General features: G+C 38.7%; 1 protein-coding gene across 1 annotated transcript; it reads right to left on the reverse strand.

The window, feature by feature from the left end:
- Positions 1-544: 544 nt before the first annotated feature.
- On the reverse strand, positions 545-17,168 carry GFM2 (GTP dependent ribosome recycling factor mitochondrial 2). Its single transcript, XM_061475786.1, has 22 exons — positions 17,150-17,168; positions 16,323-16,416; positions 15,919-16,008; positions 15,313-15,397; positions 13,130-13,175; positions 12,249-12,346; positions 10,933-11,058; positions 10,456-10,544; positions 9,169-9,257; positions 8,887-8,947; positions 8,606-8,791; positions 7,231-7,311; positions 6,332-6,480; positions 5,683-5,823; positions 5,501-5,600; positions 4,476-4,665; positions 3,733-3,809; positions 3,113-3,251; positions 2,762-2,947; positions 1,631-1,746; positions 1,195-1,377; positions 545-734 (listed from the first exon to the last, which is right to left on the reverse strand). Exons 3-22 carry the CDS (start codon positions 15,979-15,981, stop codon positions 606-608), a joined length of 2,334 nt encoding a protein of 777 aa, XP_061331770.1. The 5' UTR covers positions 15,982-16,008; positions 16,323-16,416; positions 17,150-17,168; the 3' UTR covers positions 545-605.
- Positions 17,169-17,312: the final 144 nt, after the last annotated feature.

Raw genomic sequence — 17,312 nt, forward strand, 5'->3', positions numbered from 1 at the left:
CTTTCCATTTACTTGCTAAAGCAAACTTGGGTAGAAGTTACACCCAGTCCTGAACTCTGGTTCAAATTTGTTTCTAACAATATAGGAAGCAGCACTTACAGTTGTATAGTTTAAAATGCTTTTTAATGGTATTTTTTTCAACTGAAGACAAGTCAAGATACAGACTGCCAAAACTGTAGTTATTTCACTTACAGGGGTATGACTTGAGACTTACACTGAAGTAAGTAAACTTCAGGAGCTTTACTTAACTCCAGTAAATACACAGTCCTAATGGCATATTAAGGTGCACTTAATGCTCACTTCTGTGAAAAGGATTTGCATCACTTCTCATTACAGGTATCTGCAAGATAAGAATCTGCAAAGCAGCAAATTGTGGTTGCATATCTGGTTCAGCTGCTTTGCAATTACAAGGCTGTACTAGAAGAACAGTCTTTTGAAACCTTCCTTGGACATTTAAAAGCACAGTCTGTTCACAAGGCTGCTAATTCATCATTCACCACAACCAGCTGGTCTCACAAGAACATACTGGAGTATATAAACAGGCTTCTGAAAATATTTAAGAGGGAGGACAGAAAATACCTTTATTGTTCTACAGAGTAAAGCAGTCACACCAACCCCATCCTCCTCTGAAGCAGTGCACTTTGTTCTTGACTGTTCAGGGCTTGGTAACTGGCAAGCTCCAAAGTGAAGGTTGCTGAGCCTGATGTTAGAGAACGCAAAACTGTTGAGTAGCCCTGGACAAAATGGAGAATATACATCGCTCAGGTTAGGATAATGGGAAGGTAAGTTAGCACAAAAGATGCTTAGGTGAGAGAAAGACAGAAGTATACTGCAACATACTAGTAAGTTAATTTGTTTAATATTAGTGTATTAAAAGTGCAATATATTAATGAGTCAATCTAATACACTTACAAAAAAAATTGTTCTCTGTAAAACCTGTTTCAGTACTATTTACTAATTCTCTGACTTACAATTGAAAACGTGCTGGTTTAACAACCTGAATCAGGCACAAAAACAGTACTCCATTTGTGGGCGCTTGCTTCAGACCTTCAGTAACTAAAATACTTTACTTTAAAAAACATTTCAAACTTCTTCGCCCATAACAACAGGAATAGTGAACTGAATCCTAACTATTTTTAAGAATATAAAAAAAGACCAGATTTGTGTTTTACCTTTAGTAAGAAAATTACATACCATCATTTCTGCTAGTGGAACAGTAGCAACCACAACTCTATTATCCTGACGACTCTGGATTTCCTGAACACTACCTCTCCGTTGTGCAAGGTCAGCAAGTGCTGCACTGAGGTGATCTTCACTTACTGTGATTTCTAGGTTCATTAAGGGCTCCAGTATTTGAATACCAGCTTTTTTCAAAGCCTACATGGACAGAAGGAGAGTTACATTGAAGCCGTTTGTGGTAGTTTGATTTTTTTTTTTTTTAAATAGGTACTTGCATAACTAGAGCTAACACTGCCTCCCACTTTCAAAAGCTGTGAAGGCACTGGTGAGGGCATTTCACTGTCAGAGAACAACAATTACCAGATACATATTTTCCCGGTAGTATATCATGCTGCAGCATCGTACAGATGGCATCTGCCATCTTCTGCAGCAGCTTACAGTTTCACTGTACCTTTTGCATGCAACGGGAGACACAGGCTGATAGCATTGTATGGGAGGTGTCGGGATGCAGTGTCAGTGATTGCACTGTCACATCTATATCCTGAACTGGGAATCCAAGCAAAGGACCTAGGGAAAAAAGAAGGGGGGGGGGGGGGGGGGGGGGTAGGTATCACAAGAAAGAAAAAAAACTTTTTTTAACTGCAGGGTTAACTCAATTATAAGGGATGAATTACAGAGTAGGTTATCTCCCTCCAGCCCAGGACTCTCAACCATACCAAAAACCTGTATTAGACTGGATGGGAGGCCTGAACCACATTGAGAAAAAGCATAAGAGTTTTTTCCCTACAGAGAACATGGCCAGATCTATTTTATTTATTTATGGGCTTTTTAAGTACTTAATGGCGTGAATTTTAGGCTGGAGATGGCACAATCCTGAAGTGTCTTCAGGAAGCACAAAAAAAGCACACAGTCGAGAATCATTCTACAACCAGAGATGAGACATGCTTTCCAACTCAACACAGCAATACTGGAAAAAACCTCCTCATGCCGCTTCTTATAGAGGCATTCTTGTTTATCAATTCACTGCATAGTAATTTTGCTATAAGGGAGAGTTCCTTGGCCACAATTTCTTAAATACTTTCTATTTTTAATCAAACATAAAGGATGCTTTTAGTCCTCTAGAAAACCTATACTTTGCAATTAGGTAAGGCTTTTTATTGTACCAGATTTAACATATTTGAAAATTAAAAAAAAAAAAAAATCAGTAATTTTATTACATTGTGGTATGTACATGTTGATCTCAAACTATTTCTGTTACATCACTGTGGTTTACATGATATCATAAAGTAAACACCTTATCTCTTACACCAGATTAAAAAGCAAACCAAAAGAACCCCAAATTCAGTGTTGAGTGACTGAGAAGAAATCAACCATAAAACCAAAGGCATGCTGTCTTCCATTCCTGGCACAGGGAAAAAATGTTTGGCAATTTTTGTAGTAAAGGAAATACCATTTTCCCTTCCATCTAGCGCTACTACCTGTTAGTTTTCAAGCTACCAAGGAGTCTTTCCTCCTAGAAACGTAATAAATTGCTTCTTACAGAAATGTCAGACCAATATAGCTGTCATAAAACTTTCTTTACCTTGAATGCATGAATTTGTGATTCCGTTTTCTATAGCTCCCTGGACTTCTTTGGGCAGTTCTTCAATGACACCCACAGCATACTCAATGGCAGGTTTTGTGGTTGCTCTCTCCCCTAACCTAGGCCTCACCTCTAACTCTGCAGTTACAAAATGTCGTTTATCTCCTACTGTTTTGTCCAATACATCTGGGAGCGTTGGGGGGAGAAGAAAGAAAAAAAAACATGAAACAGCCATTTGGAAACAACACTAATACATAAAATTCATCTGACAGTTACTCATAAGAGCATGTAAAGTATGGCATAAAGTGCCAGAACCAGAAACAAGATGTTCCTTCCATTCACTTGTTTTACCTGTAGCTTGGGCAGCATTTAGGATTGTTTCTCTGTACGCTATTTGAAGAGGTCCCAAATAAGTCTCAATTCCATATTCACGTTTGATTCGGTCATGAATGATCTCTATGTGCAGTTCTCCCATGCCACAAAGAACAGTCTAATAAGAGAGTTAAGAGAGAAGAGGAAAACCATGCAAAACTCAGGTTTTAATATAAACTCTTTACACAAGGACTTGCATGCTGGTAATAGTCTCTCAGAAATATTTCTAATGCCAAGGTGCCTACAGAGAAAACAGGACTGCTTTAGATCATCTGACATAAACACCATGTAAGTGACAGGGTTATTACCACCACTGTGACCACTACAAAAAAGGTTATTCAATAGTAATTCATGCTTTTTTAAAATACAGAGCTGTCACAAACACGCAGAACACAGGATAACTTCCTCTTCTCGGTAAAGGACTAGTGGACAAGGCTCCATTTTAGTCTGATGCACAGAACTTTGTAAATACATGTTATGAACAGCAAGTCCTTTCTATTCAAGAAAACCTGAGTATGTAAATGAACTAACTGAAGAGCAGTCTTGACAGTTCCAAAATAAAGCTTGGTTAAAGGCAGGCAATAGAAGTTTCATCTTACTTGTCCTGTGTCAGGATCTAGCTTCACTTTTAAGCTTGGATCTTCACGCTGAAGGCAGCTCAATGCATTATCCAAATCTGTACATAAATATCAAACATTATGTCTACAGAGACTTCGGTAATTTGAGAATCACAATGAATGTATAAACATCACTTTCTCATAAGGTCAAATCTTATTCTCAGAAAAAATCCAAAGGACACTAGAGAAGCATAGATTTCGGCAAAGTCAGCTCAAATTACAAACAACTTGCAAATTCTGATTCTCTCCCAACAAATTAATTGCATGCTAAGGAGTACTTTCATTTGACCATTGAAAATGCTATTTTTGGAGTGGTATTTTGTACTTGTATGAAGAAAGAATGGAGCCTGTGCTTGATCAAGTCAGTAAAAAGTACTGCTCCCTATTTACAGATAAGAAAAATTGTCAACTAACTAAGCATGACAGTAGGAAATGAAAGTGCTTCAATCTCTTCTGTCAGAATGAAGAACTACTATTTTTCTAGACACAAAATCTAGAAAAGTACTAGTACTGCTTGACATGGCAATAGTATATGGACAGGTCCAGGATATGGACAACCATGATCTAAAATATACCATCTGTGCAGGACACCAAACAGGGCCTTACTGGATCACAGACTGATAAATTTGCGCAACCCATTCATGTCAAGCAGGTGAGAATATGGTTATGCTCGAGTACCTCATTTGTAGAATATCTTATCATATTCCTAGGTAGCTATGTTGTACCTTGTTGTTTGGCCATTGAAGGAGGTTCAATTGTACAGAAGAAGACGGGGTCAGGGATCTCCACGCCTGCCAGCAGAAGGCTCTCTATGTTACTGCTAGATCTTTTCTCTCCCCCAGCATCCCTTTCAGCTTGGCGTGCTGCAGCTACCGCTGAAGCCTTTGATGACACTATGGTATCTCCAGTGGCACTCTACAGATCAACGCTCAGTCACCCAAAAGACACAGGATGGGGAGAGGAGGGAATATGGAAAAACAAAACAAAAACTCCCAAACAACACCCCTCCCCCACAAACTAAAACCACAAACCCTGACCATTTCTCTTCCTCAAAACCACTTGTGCTAAACTCCACTTATACACTTATTAATGAACAATTATTGTAAACAATTACTCTTCAAATAACTAAAATAATCTGGAAGAGGAAAATCTGTGATCAAATTTAGACTAACCTTTCCTTGCACAGTTCACTGCACTTTAAAGTCTAACTTACCAGTCAAGATACAAAGCCACAAAGAACAGCACTGCTAAATTAAAATCTGCTTACGCATGACAAAGTTGATTACATTAAAAAAAAATCTGTGCAGATGAGATCTATGCAGCCTGTTCAGACAACAAAACACCGAATTGCTAAACTAACAGAAGCAAACTTGAAACAAACTTACTTGAACTCAAACTGTTGCTTTTGAGTAACTTATTTTAACATCACCCTCCTTCCCCAGAGATCTCTCCATGGCATTACAATGTATTTGAAGAGCTACAATATACATCGAAGATCAGAACCCCACTAAAACACAACTTGAGTTTTCATTCCTTTCCACATAATCAGTACCGCATCTCTGAGGTCAATTACTGACATTTGTACATTGTAATATTACATTTTAGGGGGAAGTACATGTACAAGTACTTCAAATAAAGCAAGTTTACATAAGTCACAATAATCACGAACACTTCTGAGATAAACCACCACAGAAGTAGAAAGGACACTAGTGAAACAAGCTCCCTTAACATAATCAGTATTTTCCATTACCTGTTTCAACCCAACAGTAAGGGCAATGTTGCCAGGCATTAGTGATGGTATTTCAATTTGCTGATCAGCAAAAGGCAGGAGCAGCCGGCTCATTCTCTCCCTGAAAATGAAATTCTTGTATTACATGGGACTTCTAACAGACGTTTGAAGGCTACATTAAGTCACACCTCTGTCTTACTCACGTGCAACTCTTGTTAATATTATAAACAGCTGACTGAGGTTTCAGTGAACCTGAGTAAACACGAATGAAAACTAGCGGTCCACGACATTTATCATGGAGAACTTTAAATGCTAGGGCACATAGGTCATCCTTGTACCATTGTCTGCAATATAAAAAAGTAGGATTAATCCACTCAAACTCACATTTACCTATATTTCCACTCATTTAAGAAGCAACAGGTTTCTTACTGTAACAGAGGCAGGATTAATAAAAAAATCATAATTTATACTAAAAAACATTAACCTAAGCAATTTCAGCTCCAGCAGGATACACAAAATATCATGTGGCTCAGCCAGTACTAAAGATGATTCCTAGACCCCAGTTTCGTAAAATGGCAGTATACTGAGATTAAAAATAGACTTTAGAACTCCAAAGTGCAAGTTTGATAACTGGAGATAAATGCACACAATTCCAGTAAAACTGAGCAAAGAAGGGTCATTAGTCAGGTGTGTTTTTTATATCTGCACATCTCTACTGTTATTTAATAAACAGACCAGTAAACATTTTTAAAGATATGGATGCTTTGTTAATATTTTTCATTTTCTCCTTTTATGCTTTCCTACTATGCTATTTATGCTTTTTCCTGACCCTCCTTTCCTCCCTCTACTTACAGAAACTCATATGAACGCTCATTAGGTGCAGGCAGGTACATAGTAACAGCATCCAGTAACGGCTGCACTCCTTTGTTCTTCAGTGCACTGCCACAGAGTACAGGTACTGCTTTCTGAGCTAGCGTGACTCTGCGGATAGCAGACTGTAACTGCAAAAAAAGAATTAGTTTCTGTTAACGTGAACTACAGTTTACCCTTAAACTACATTCCAGCTATCAGATATTGCTAACAAATCCCCAAAAGTTAAAAACCGTGCCTGCAAATACAACAGCACTCATCCAAACTCCTGTTACTGCTTTTAATGAGCTGCAAACCACAAACCAAATTGTTCAGGTTTCTAAACATTTCATGCAGATCTGCACCTGTTCCTGTTCTAACAGTCCTTTTAATTCAGAATGTTGTACCTCACCACTTTCAACATGCAGTGTCTGAAGATCTAACCATTCACAGAAGCCAAGATGCTACTTTTGTTAGTAAAAGTCAGCAGCTCAGACATGTACTGCACTGAGTCCACCTGGAAATTCCATTCACCTTTCCCTAAACTCTTTTGCAGCAGTTTAACTTAAAAAAAAAAAAACAACAGACAAAATAACCACACAACCAAGCAGCCACCACTCCTGAACAAAGGTACCCTATTTTTAACATTGTGCCTAGCATGTCTAAGAATCATAGTTATTGCATTACTGTAAAAAAATTAAAGTAGTAAGCTTGACTGTATTTTCCTAAATTCAGTGCTGTAAATTCACTACGAAAGCTGATGCGATTTCTTTTTTTGTTGATAAAAATGCACATCTGCAAAATCATCAGCTGCATGTACCAGAGGAATTAAAAAAAAAGCCCTTCAGGATAAGAACCAGCAAAAACTTTTTTACGAATAATGTAAATAATGTAAAAATTACCTTGTCAGCTGGTATTAAGTCCAAATTTTCACTGTATTCTCCTAGAACCAGTTCAGCAAATTCATCATCCAGATCTGCAACCTTCAACAGAATAGTTCTTTATTTGGCATACAGCAGTCTCACAGACAAGTCACAAATCTCAGTTGTTCAGTATATATAGCTAAAAAGAGCAGGAACGAAGCCTTTAAAGACATCATAGATCATATACTCAAACCATAGAAAAATATGGGAATGAAGGTTCCAAGAAAGTATGGGGATGGGGGAATGAATTTGAAAGCTGCTGTCAGGCAAAACATCAGTGGGAGAGAGAATGTTTGTTCTCCCTGAAACCGAGAAAAACCTGCAGCCATACAGTGACAGCTATGCAGGGTACAACTGAATGTATTTCACATCCGCAAACAGGGCAAAGTCTGAAGTAAGCAGCAAGTAACCTCTGTGAGCTGGACAAAAACAGACAAGCTTTCAGGGCATTTTAACACCCCTCATATCAAAGGCTTGTAGGTCTAAGAGCTCACCTGTGTTTTCAAACTGTACCGCCAAGGCTGACAAATAAAACTACTCCTTTGCAGCGTCATAGGCCAAGGACAAGCTACATGCAGGAAGGCATTTTGCCCCCTCTAGTGGCTACGACAGCAATTGATCAAACACTGTATTGATACACAGCAGGGATCAACTAGGAAACAGCTCTGCAGAAGTCAACCAGAAGGTCCTGATGGACAAGTGAGCATGAGGCAGCAGCTTTCAGTGACAAAGGCTAACTGACCACCAGGCTGCAGCACCAAAAGCATGGCCAGTGGATCAGGGCAAAAGGTTAGTACCCTCTACCATGCACTTGTGAAGCTGCATCTGAAACATTGTCAGCTTTTAGGGTCCCCAGCACAAAAGAGACTGACAAACTGCAGCAAGTCCAGTGGAAAAGCACCCAGGTGGCTGGATTGCAGCCAGAGGCCCAGAGAGATGGGTCTCTCTAACTTGGAGAGGCTAAGGCAGGATGCAAATGCTGCCTCTTACTACTTGTAATGGTGGGGTGGTGGGCCAGAAAAACAGAGCCAGAGTCTTCTCACATGTACACAAGGAAAAGAAAAGTGTCACTGTCACAGGTTGCAACATGGTAAATTCCCACTGGATAAAAAGAAATGATGTTCTGCTACAAGAATGATCAAGCACGGGGAAGGCTGCTTAGACAGCTTGCAATGATCATCCTTAGGGATGTGAAAACTCAACTCAAGAAGACCTGAGAAACCTGATCTAGCACTGAAGTTAGGCGTGCTTCGAGCAGGTCAGGAGACACCTCCAAAGGTCCCTTCTACGCTATTTTTGTTACTGGTCTAAATAACGGGTGTAAATATATTACGCATTTACTTTAGAACTTTACTTGTTCTATTAAAGTATTTCTGGCATCCTGGACTTCTTGGAACAGGTTGGGATCATCAGCTTCCAGCAGCAGCTTTTGCTCAAAATTTTTTCCATCATCCAAATCAGAAGTAGGTTTCCAAATTATTTGTTCCTTAGTGACCACATCAACCAGTCCTCTGAAGGTCTTGGCTTCCCCAATGGGCAACTGCAAATAGAGTGGAGATTTTAGACAGCTGCAAAGCACTAAGAAAGGAGGCCTATTCAAAAGATAGCAAGTAAGCATTTAATATCTAAGCTTACCTGTAAAAGCAAAGGTTTTGTCTTCAACTTTTGTTTGATACTCTCAACAGCATATGTAAAACTACGTAAAAAAAAGATACTAAGTTACACAAAACATAGAAAAATCAGTTTATCATTCCTTATTTACTGCAAAAATGACCATAAAAATATGCATCTGTGTAACCAAAGATACATATAGTAAATATAATTGCCTTACTCTACGTTTAACAGAAAAACTTTAACTGGATTAGATGCATTCTCTTACAAGATTTTTAGCAATGATTAAAGTAACTGTCCAAATACCTTGCCCTGCTTTTGTCCATCTTGTTCAAAAAGCATATTCGTGGTATCTGATGTTTATCTGCTTGTCTCCACACTGTCAGAGTTTGGGCCTAAAGCAAAAGGCAAAATGGAAACATTAGTGCTGACAGCTGAACTATACACTCGCCAGTACCGCTGAGGGGCTAAGTTCAGAGTACAGGAGGAAACTGTGCTGAAAGTGCTGCAACAACCCCACATCCAGCAGCACAGATGAACTCCACAAGCAGCTTTGTCTCATCTCATCTCTCAGCTATCACTACTCCCCCTCCCTTGCTAAGGGCACACAGGCATATGGGAAGGGAACATGGAGAGAAACTAAGCCTTACAATGGATAAATATGGAAAGAACTCAGTAATGTAGAGACTAAAGCTTTATTGATAAGCTACTTAAGCATACACAGACAAGCATTTCTGTGGCTACACAAACAACAGTAAAAATTGCTGTGGTTTTGGCTAGTAATTTGTGTACTGCTGAGCTATTTATGATACACACTTTTGTTTTAAAGTTAAAACAGGCATATATGAAAATCAGTTCAGATTCAAAAACAGTCTCTTACCAATACATGGAAATTGTGCAAGAATTTCCTACACAGTTTCAGAAAAAACACAGCAGATCTAATTGGTTTGTTGTTGGGTGCAGGTGCTGTTACGCAGCTCAGGTTCACATATGATGGCACCTAAATGCTTTCCAATAGCAAGTTAAACCATGTGATTCACACTATCAAGAAGAGTTCCCTCATCAAGAAAAAAGGCATCTCCCATGGAACACAGCAATTTTACAACATGTAACTTATGTATAGGACTGAACTACTCAAATATCCCATGCTATAATGTCAAATTCCAGCCTGTCTCCACCCTTTCCGTACTACACCTCAAAGGGCATGTTGAATAGGCCACTGGGGAGTGAGAAATTCTCTATGAAAATTATTTTATTTTCTACATGACAACTGAAAATGAGAAATGAACAGGTATTAATTTCTTTCCACTGGTGGAGTTAGCAAGAAGCATTCACCTCAATGTCTGCACAGCACAGCAACAAAATAACCACCTCACCAGATATTAATGCAAATTCCATTTAGTTGTCCCTTATTAACATGGAAATACCGCTACACTGAAGGACTTTAAATAAAAAGCACAGCTTCCTGAAGCTGAACTTTGATCAAAGCATCAAAAGAGATAATGCAGAGCAACATCTCTGTACTATTATTATTTCGGTCTAAATCATTAGAAAAAACAAACAAACAAAAACACAAAAATGGATTATTTTTACCTCAACACCAGCTGAAGCATCAAATACCGCTACTGCTCCATCCAGCACTCTTAAACAACGCTCAACTTCCACTGTAAAGTCCACATGACCTAATAAACAAACTTCCTTTTATACCATCATAATTCAAACTGGTAACATCAACAGGTGATTACATTTTCAATTTAATCATATCAAAACAGCCCTGTCTTCATTTGCAGAGAAATCTACCATCAGTCCTTGAAAGACACAAGACTGTTACATTGCAATCTCAGAACTGAGAGCAATTTAATGTGGAAACGTCTGACCTCACCTTGAAGAAGCTCGATTAGGCACCATTAAACAATAATTAGCCAAAGCTGAATGGAGCTCAGTATAGGCCTTTTTACTGATGCAATCAAACCAATTAAATATTGCACCATATTTAAAACTAAGACACTCTACAACAACCCACCTAATCTACTCTTCCCTAATAATACGTGTACTGCTGAAGTGCAGTACCTGGGGTGTCAATCAAGTTGATTCTGTAGTCCTTCCAGTCGAACGTAACAGCAGCGGACTGAATGGTAATACCACGTTCTCGCTCCTGTACCATAAAATCTGTCACTGTATCCCCATCATCAACATCTATGAACAGAAAGCAGGATTATAGCTGGTAGATAAATAATCCAAAACCTGAAATTGTCACCTGATCAGATGCCAAGAGAGATTTGGAAATGCTATCCCTTTTATATATGTACAAATGATGAAAACTAGCCTTTTCCAAAAAATGGTCATGTCAGCTAATTTAAGCAGGCTCCCTTCCCAGGGAACAAACGCTCTCTAAGTTAAAGGCAAGCAATTCCAGCAACGTTTTCATTGTTCTTAATCCTAGTAACACCACACTAAAGTGAAATCCAAAAACATGAACAAACTACAGCTAAAAAACCCCAAAACAACCCAAACCAAAAAACCCACGAAAAAAAAAAAACAAACAAAAACAAAACAAAACAAACACACACCAAAAAAAAACAACAAAAAAAAACCCAGACAAACAAACAAACCAAACCAAAAAAAAACCAGCCCAAACCAGCTGCACTCATTGTATGGAATGTGACTTACATCTTGAAATTTATTAATTAAAAGGTAATTAAGTTAAAACTAAATTTAACTGGAATTCCGCCCTCCCACGACACCCAGAACAAAGAGGAGGTTGTGGTTCTGTTGGTTTTGGGTTTTTTTTTTTGGTGGGTTTTTTTTGTGTGTGTGGAAGGGGTTGTTTTGGGATTTTTTATAAAAAAGAAGCAGTTCCACATTTTTAAACAAGCAGGAAACAGACCACCAAGTTCAACTGCTCCATAAGCCTAACATCTACCATTCCCATACACAGTAGAAAATGCGGAATTATATTTAAAAGGCCAAAAAGTAGCACAAATGGAGACTTGTGTGACTCTTCCAATCTTGAAGAACTTTGTGAGAATTGCTGATGCAAGGAATTCTTCCTGTGCTGTGGCTTTCAACAGGAATGGCTACTTTTTGTTAGTCTAGTTTCTTTACAAGTCAAACCAGAACTGAAAAAACAGCTTACCAGAACAGGTGATGAGCATCAAGTAAAACAAGGAGATCCTCTAATTATATGTTGAATAAAACACAGTCCAACAAAAGTAAAATATGAACCTATGATCTCTCAAAGTACAACTGCCTTTGAACATAATGAAATGTGTATTAGCATCTCATTATATTCCAGCACAACTCTGGAACATACTCTTACCAGTAACCTCTAACTGCACTGCAAGTTACTGTATACTATTAAATGACATTCAGAAAGTATTTCTAACCTCCAAGGGTTCTTATGTATCCAGAATAATACAGCATTCTCTCTGTTGTGGTAGTCTTCCCTGCATCAATGTGGGCCATAATGCCAATGTTTCGGATTCTGCATAAAACAAAAACATTGCTTTTACTGTGGCAATTTTTTATTCCGTGATATTGTTATCTGCATAAGCAATTAATATTCACTTAGAATAGCACACCAGATTAACATTTTTCTTCTGCTGCATATTTGAGACAGTGTACTTTCTGAAATAGAAGCAGCCCCTCCACCATCTCCTCTATTCCAACCACTAACCCTTGATGCCTGAAACAATCCATCATATACACACCCTTTACTCACCAGCAACTTCCAAAGTTGCTTCACTACTTCCCTCCATCACAGGCTTGCCATCAGCCCCCATAATCACTGTTAATGCTAGCTGAATTCGCCTTCAGGACAGTAATAGTCTTCTAAGAGAAATTCACCCCCAAGCCATTCCTTTGGCAGCTCACCCTCTAATTACCTTGGCCTCCTTACTAAGGCCCTCATCTAACACAGCTGAGTGATCCCATGAACACAAAGTTCCCTGCCCACAGCCATTGTCTAGATCCCCCAACATCCCTTACCCCTTGTTCAGCTTCCTGCACCCATCATGGATTTGGAGCTTCCCTAAGAGCCCAGTTCTGGTTCTGATAATGTAAAAAAGAGGCAGTCCAAGACCCCTTTGACACCAACAACCACTCCGTGTTGAAATGTCAGAAGAGTAAGGTAAATAAATACTAACTTCGATGTAGAACATGCACTTGAACTATGCAGGTGATAGGCATAGCAACAACCTATGAGTTTTCATCACATCAATTGCTCTGACTGCCAGTTATACCCAAAAAAGAAGCTAGCTTGACGTACCTGGATATATGAGGATTAATAACAGAACGCAGAGACTTAACATCTCCTAGAGACAAATAAGACAACAATTTTTAAGACTTATCTCAATGCAGAAATCATTCTAACAAAATTAAATATATTTAAGAAAGCTCCTAAAAACTTGCTAAAACAAAGATTCAGATTCAAATTTCTACAGATACATATTTTCAACAAATTGCTCTCTTGCTCTTACAAAAAAAAAAACCAAAACAACAAAACTCTTCAAAACAGTTGTAATTCAGAAACAATAGGAAAAAGCCAACACCTAACAGTACCACCAGCACAGCAAAATCTTACTCTGCAGGAGCAATAACAAAACTTGTCACAGTTCAACAACTGTAATGCTGACATTCATCTGAACCAGCTATAAGCAAATTTCAAAAGTCATTTCTCCTTCAAACGCTGAAGCTAGACAGCATAATCCTTCAGAAGAAAACACAAACTGACCTACGCTAAGAAAACATGGGAGTGCGTTTTACATTAGTGTTTTCTTAAAATGTATTTCCTTTCTCACACGCTATTTAGTTGGAAAATCAGCTGTCAGATGTGGGTGGTGGGATAGAAATAGCTAACAAAATGGATCCAGGCGTTATCGCCCTGGTCCAGATTAAGCCTAGGGAACAGTGAAGAAAACACCAGGTGTTAATGCCCTGGTCTGGCCTAAACCTTGGGAACTGTAAAGAGAACAATCAAGAGTAAAGATCAGTTAGCAAAACAAAGCAGGTGGTTTGCAAGATAAAGCAGGATGTGCATCTCAAAGACAGACCAAACAGTAGTTTTGCTAAATTGGGATGATAAGGGAGTAAAAGAGTGGAAAGTTACTGCTTAGCACTTAGTAGACTATAAAAGGGATGCGAGATGCGAAATAAAGGTCTTCAGATTTCACCAGAACTGGAGTCCGTCTTTGAAACGTCACAGCCAGGCTATGTTTTTATGAGACTAATCCATAATTCAGTGACTTAAATCATTTAAGTGGCGTTTCAGAAAGGTGTCCTGCTACTTTATCTTTAGTACATCAAACTGAACTCAACAATATTTAAACTAACATTCCTTCACCATATACAATAGATCATCCCTCTTACCAGAAAGACATTAACAAGGCATCTTAAAGGTTAACACTTTGATGAGGAGAAAGACTGATCTTAGGAGAAGCATGGTATCAGGCTGGAAATTCACCAACACCTACCACCGCCCTAAATAAAACCTGCAAATAACACTTCCTTTTTCCCTCCAGTTTCTAAAATAGCCCATAAAATAACACATTAGTACATTGCACATTTCTTGCTTGCCTAAATCATGATACCTTCTTGTGTATGGAATGAAGCTCTGCCTCCATGTGACACACTGAGATACTCAGCACAGCAAAACAGAACATAAGTACAGTAGGCAGCAATGACATTGCAGAAACAACTACAGAGAAACAGTAATACATGGCAACTGAGACTGTGCTGACATTAGCTATTAAGAGTAAGTCTTCTCAGGTCTGTGACTGTAGGTTAAAAGCTTTTGCTAAGATACACAGTGCTGAATTCATTAACATTTTGTTTTTAAATAAGCTGGTTACCCACCAGTAACCAATATTTTCTTCCCATCTCCACCTTGAAGTAAAGAAAGTGCGGAAAAAGAAGCCCCTTACTCTAACACTAGCTTCTATCAATTCATTTCCATTCATTCTCAGTGTAGTTACTCAAAAAATAGAAAAAATCCCTTTTAACTGAATTTTTGTTTTCCAAGTATCTTATTCTTTTTACTTTCTTTTATCCTGAAAAGAAAATACATTAATGATAACGTAAAAATTCCATTTAATCAGGTTCCTGTCTTTGTCCCCTTGCCCAAGATGCTGGTTATCATCAGTTACTTGATAACTGATTAGTACTCCAGGCAACTGGACAGGAGTTCCAGCACACTTCAAAACTGACCTGACTTCTTATATATCTGTATCTTTCTGTATTATTATTTTCTAAAAGCTTTATACCATACATCTGAGAAAAGAGTAGCAATACAAAACACTTCCGTCCTTAAACCTTTTAACTGCTTTCATTGTGCTTCATACACCAAATTCTATAGATAATGACCGGAAGAATTCAATAAAACACAATACAGAAAGTATTCTTACTCATTTGTTGAGTAACACTTACTATTAAGAAAATAATTTAAACTTATACCTGGTGGAGAACTGTAGCTTCTTAGACAGCAGTTTTGCTGTACCACACTTATGACTCCCATTTTTGTGTTCCTGAAATATGTGTGCTTAAAAGAGAGAAAAAAATCATACAGAATATTTATCATTATAAATGTTACTTCGTAGCTACATATTTGCCTGTAGAAAAATAAACTAAAAAACCCTAAACATCTATAGGATTGGATACTCTTGCTGGCTACTTAGATAAGCTTAAAATACCAGATATTTGGAAGCAGAAGCATGAAGGCAGTAGCACTGAGATTTAAACCAAGTCCAATCCCAACATTATTTTGCAAGTCTAGTAAAAATCTATGATAGCATCAAAACATGCTGGTAGCCACAATATTTTAAATAGGTCTAATTATTTATGTAAATAATATAAACTTAACAATGACAAATGTGAGGTAGTCAAAATCACAGATAACTAGAAAAGTTTACAGAAAAGTTACAAATTCAACTTCTACCCTCTGACTTCTGTCACACCTAATTCCAACATGAAATTATAAATTCTGTTTGCAGTTTACTCAGACTAACCTAAGTATTTTGTTTGCTCACAGATTAAACATCAAAATTTGGGAAAAAAGTTTACCTCACTGCATAAACTTGATGACTTCAATGTGTTCACTGAAAATTTCCTTGTAATTCTTAACATCCTGGCTCCTGTTTCTAAAGCTGTTCCCTGCCAAGATAAGTAAACATTATACAAAATGTTTATGACAAGAAATGGGTAACTGTATTACTTCCATATATATCAAATATAAAATTTCACTGTTTTTTAAGTTGTATCATGTTACTGTTCTTCAGGTTACTGCTCTGCAGATTAAATAGATGTTATCATCTGTAAAAGTCTAACAGATTTTAAGTAATTATTGATCTACATCATTAAGCCTTAAAAATGCAGCATAAAAGCATGTCCACCAACACTAAATATGTGTCATAAAGAAATTAGCAAACAGTAAAGCAGAAAAATTAACATCAAGAGTTCACACTCACACTCAGATAAACTCCAGAGTATGGGTTACAAATCTGTGAAGTGCAAACAGCTCTTCTGATCTAGAAGGAACAGACGATGGGCAAGGAAAACTACCTATTTGGGACATAAAAAAAAAAAAAAGAAGCCAAATATTAACCACCGTAAGTTTTTAAACATTGCCCAAGCCACTGTGATACAGAGCCCAAAACCAGCAGCTTCAGCCGCATTCCTAGCTGGCTGCTGCTTATTTTGGAAAAGACCAATATCCGATGCAAAGGGTTAACCAATATACAGGGGGGTTAGGATTAAGCCACTTGTCTGACAATGTTACTGCTCGTTCACGCTTACTGTACTCGCCGTGTATGCTAGAACAAGTCGTAAGGACATGGCTATTGTTAAGAGGCAGGGACCGTGACTTGGTTCCCATCCTTTGGACGCCCAGGCCTGCTGAAATTGGCTCTGCGCTTTGGACAATGACCAAGCCTCCGGGGAGCATACGTAACGACTGGAGATGAGAAGTTCAGGGTCGAGAAAGACTCATTTACTTCATCTTGAGACCATCACCCACGATTATTAGGAGGCACTGCGCAGGCGCAAAGGACTTCTCAGCTCATTATAATACAAAGCGGGGATAAGACACGAATAGGTATAGGCGTGTTGTGCAACCTCATGCCTATGTATAACTTCAGAGGATAAACGCAAAGGGGAAACGATGCTGAGGTGCTCATGCCTTTGGAGGAGCTATTCCCCATGCGCCTCAGAGCTGAATAAAAGCATGCCTACTTTACGACTTTAACGAGTTGTGGAGTCTATCCTAGTATCATGTCCAGTTGCACCCCCACCTTACCTTACGAGCCACAACACACTCGATCTCCAGAGCCGCAGCCGCAGGGCGCTGACCCGCGGGGCCGGACGGCAGCCGTGCCCTCAGGCTGCCCCTCGCCCGCCGCCGAGCCGGGCGGCCGCTGTCCCGCTGCGCTCCGCACACCGACAAGTCGCTCCCGGCCGCG

Source organism: Pezoporus flaviventris, unplaced genomic scaffold (assembly GCF_033815535.1).
Source record: "Pezoporus flaviventris isolate CSIRO_AGI_PZ_B2104156 unplaced genomic scaffold, CSIRO_AGI_Pfla_v1 ptg000090l, whole genome shotgun sequence".
NCBI lineage: Eukaryota > Metazoa > Chordata > Aves > Psittaciformes > Psittacidae > Pezoporus > Pezoporus flaviventris.

Excerpts from the sequence above, each read along its gene's own strand:
- GFM2 (XM_061475786.1), bottom strand. The coding sequence starts at position 15,981 with ATGTTAAGAATTACAAGGAAATTTTCAGTGAACACATTGAAGTCATCA. Across the intron at positions 15,398-15,918 it reads CATCAAGTTTATGCAGTGAG|CACACATATTTCAGGAACAC; the intron begins GTAAACTTTTTT and ends CTCTCTTTTAAG. Across the intron at positions 5,601-5,682 it reads AATATTAACAAGAGTTGCAC|GGAGAGAATGAGCCGGCTGC; the intron begins GTGAGTAAGACA and ends TTTCATTTTCAG.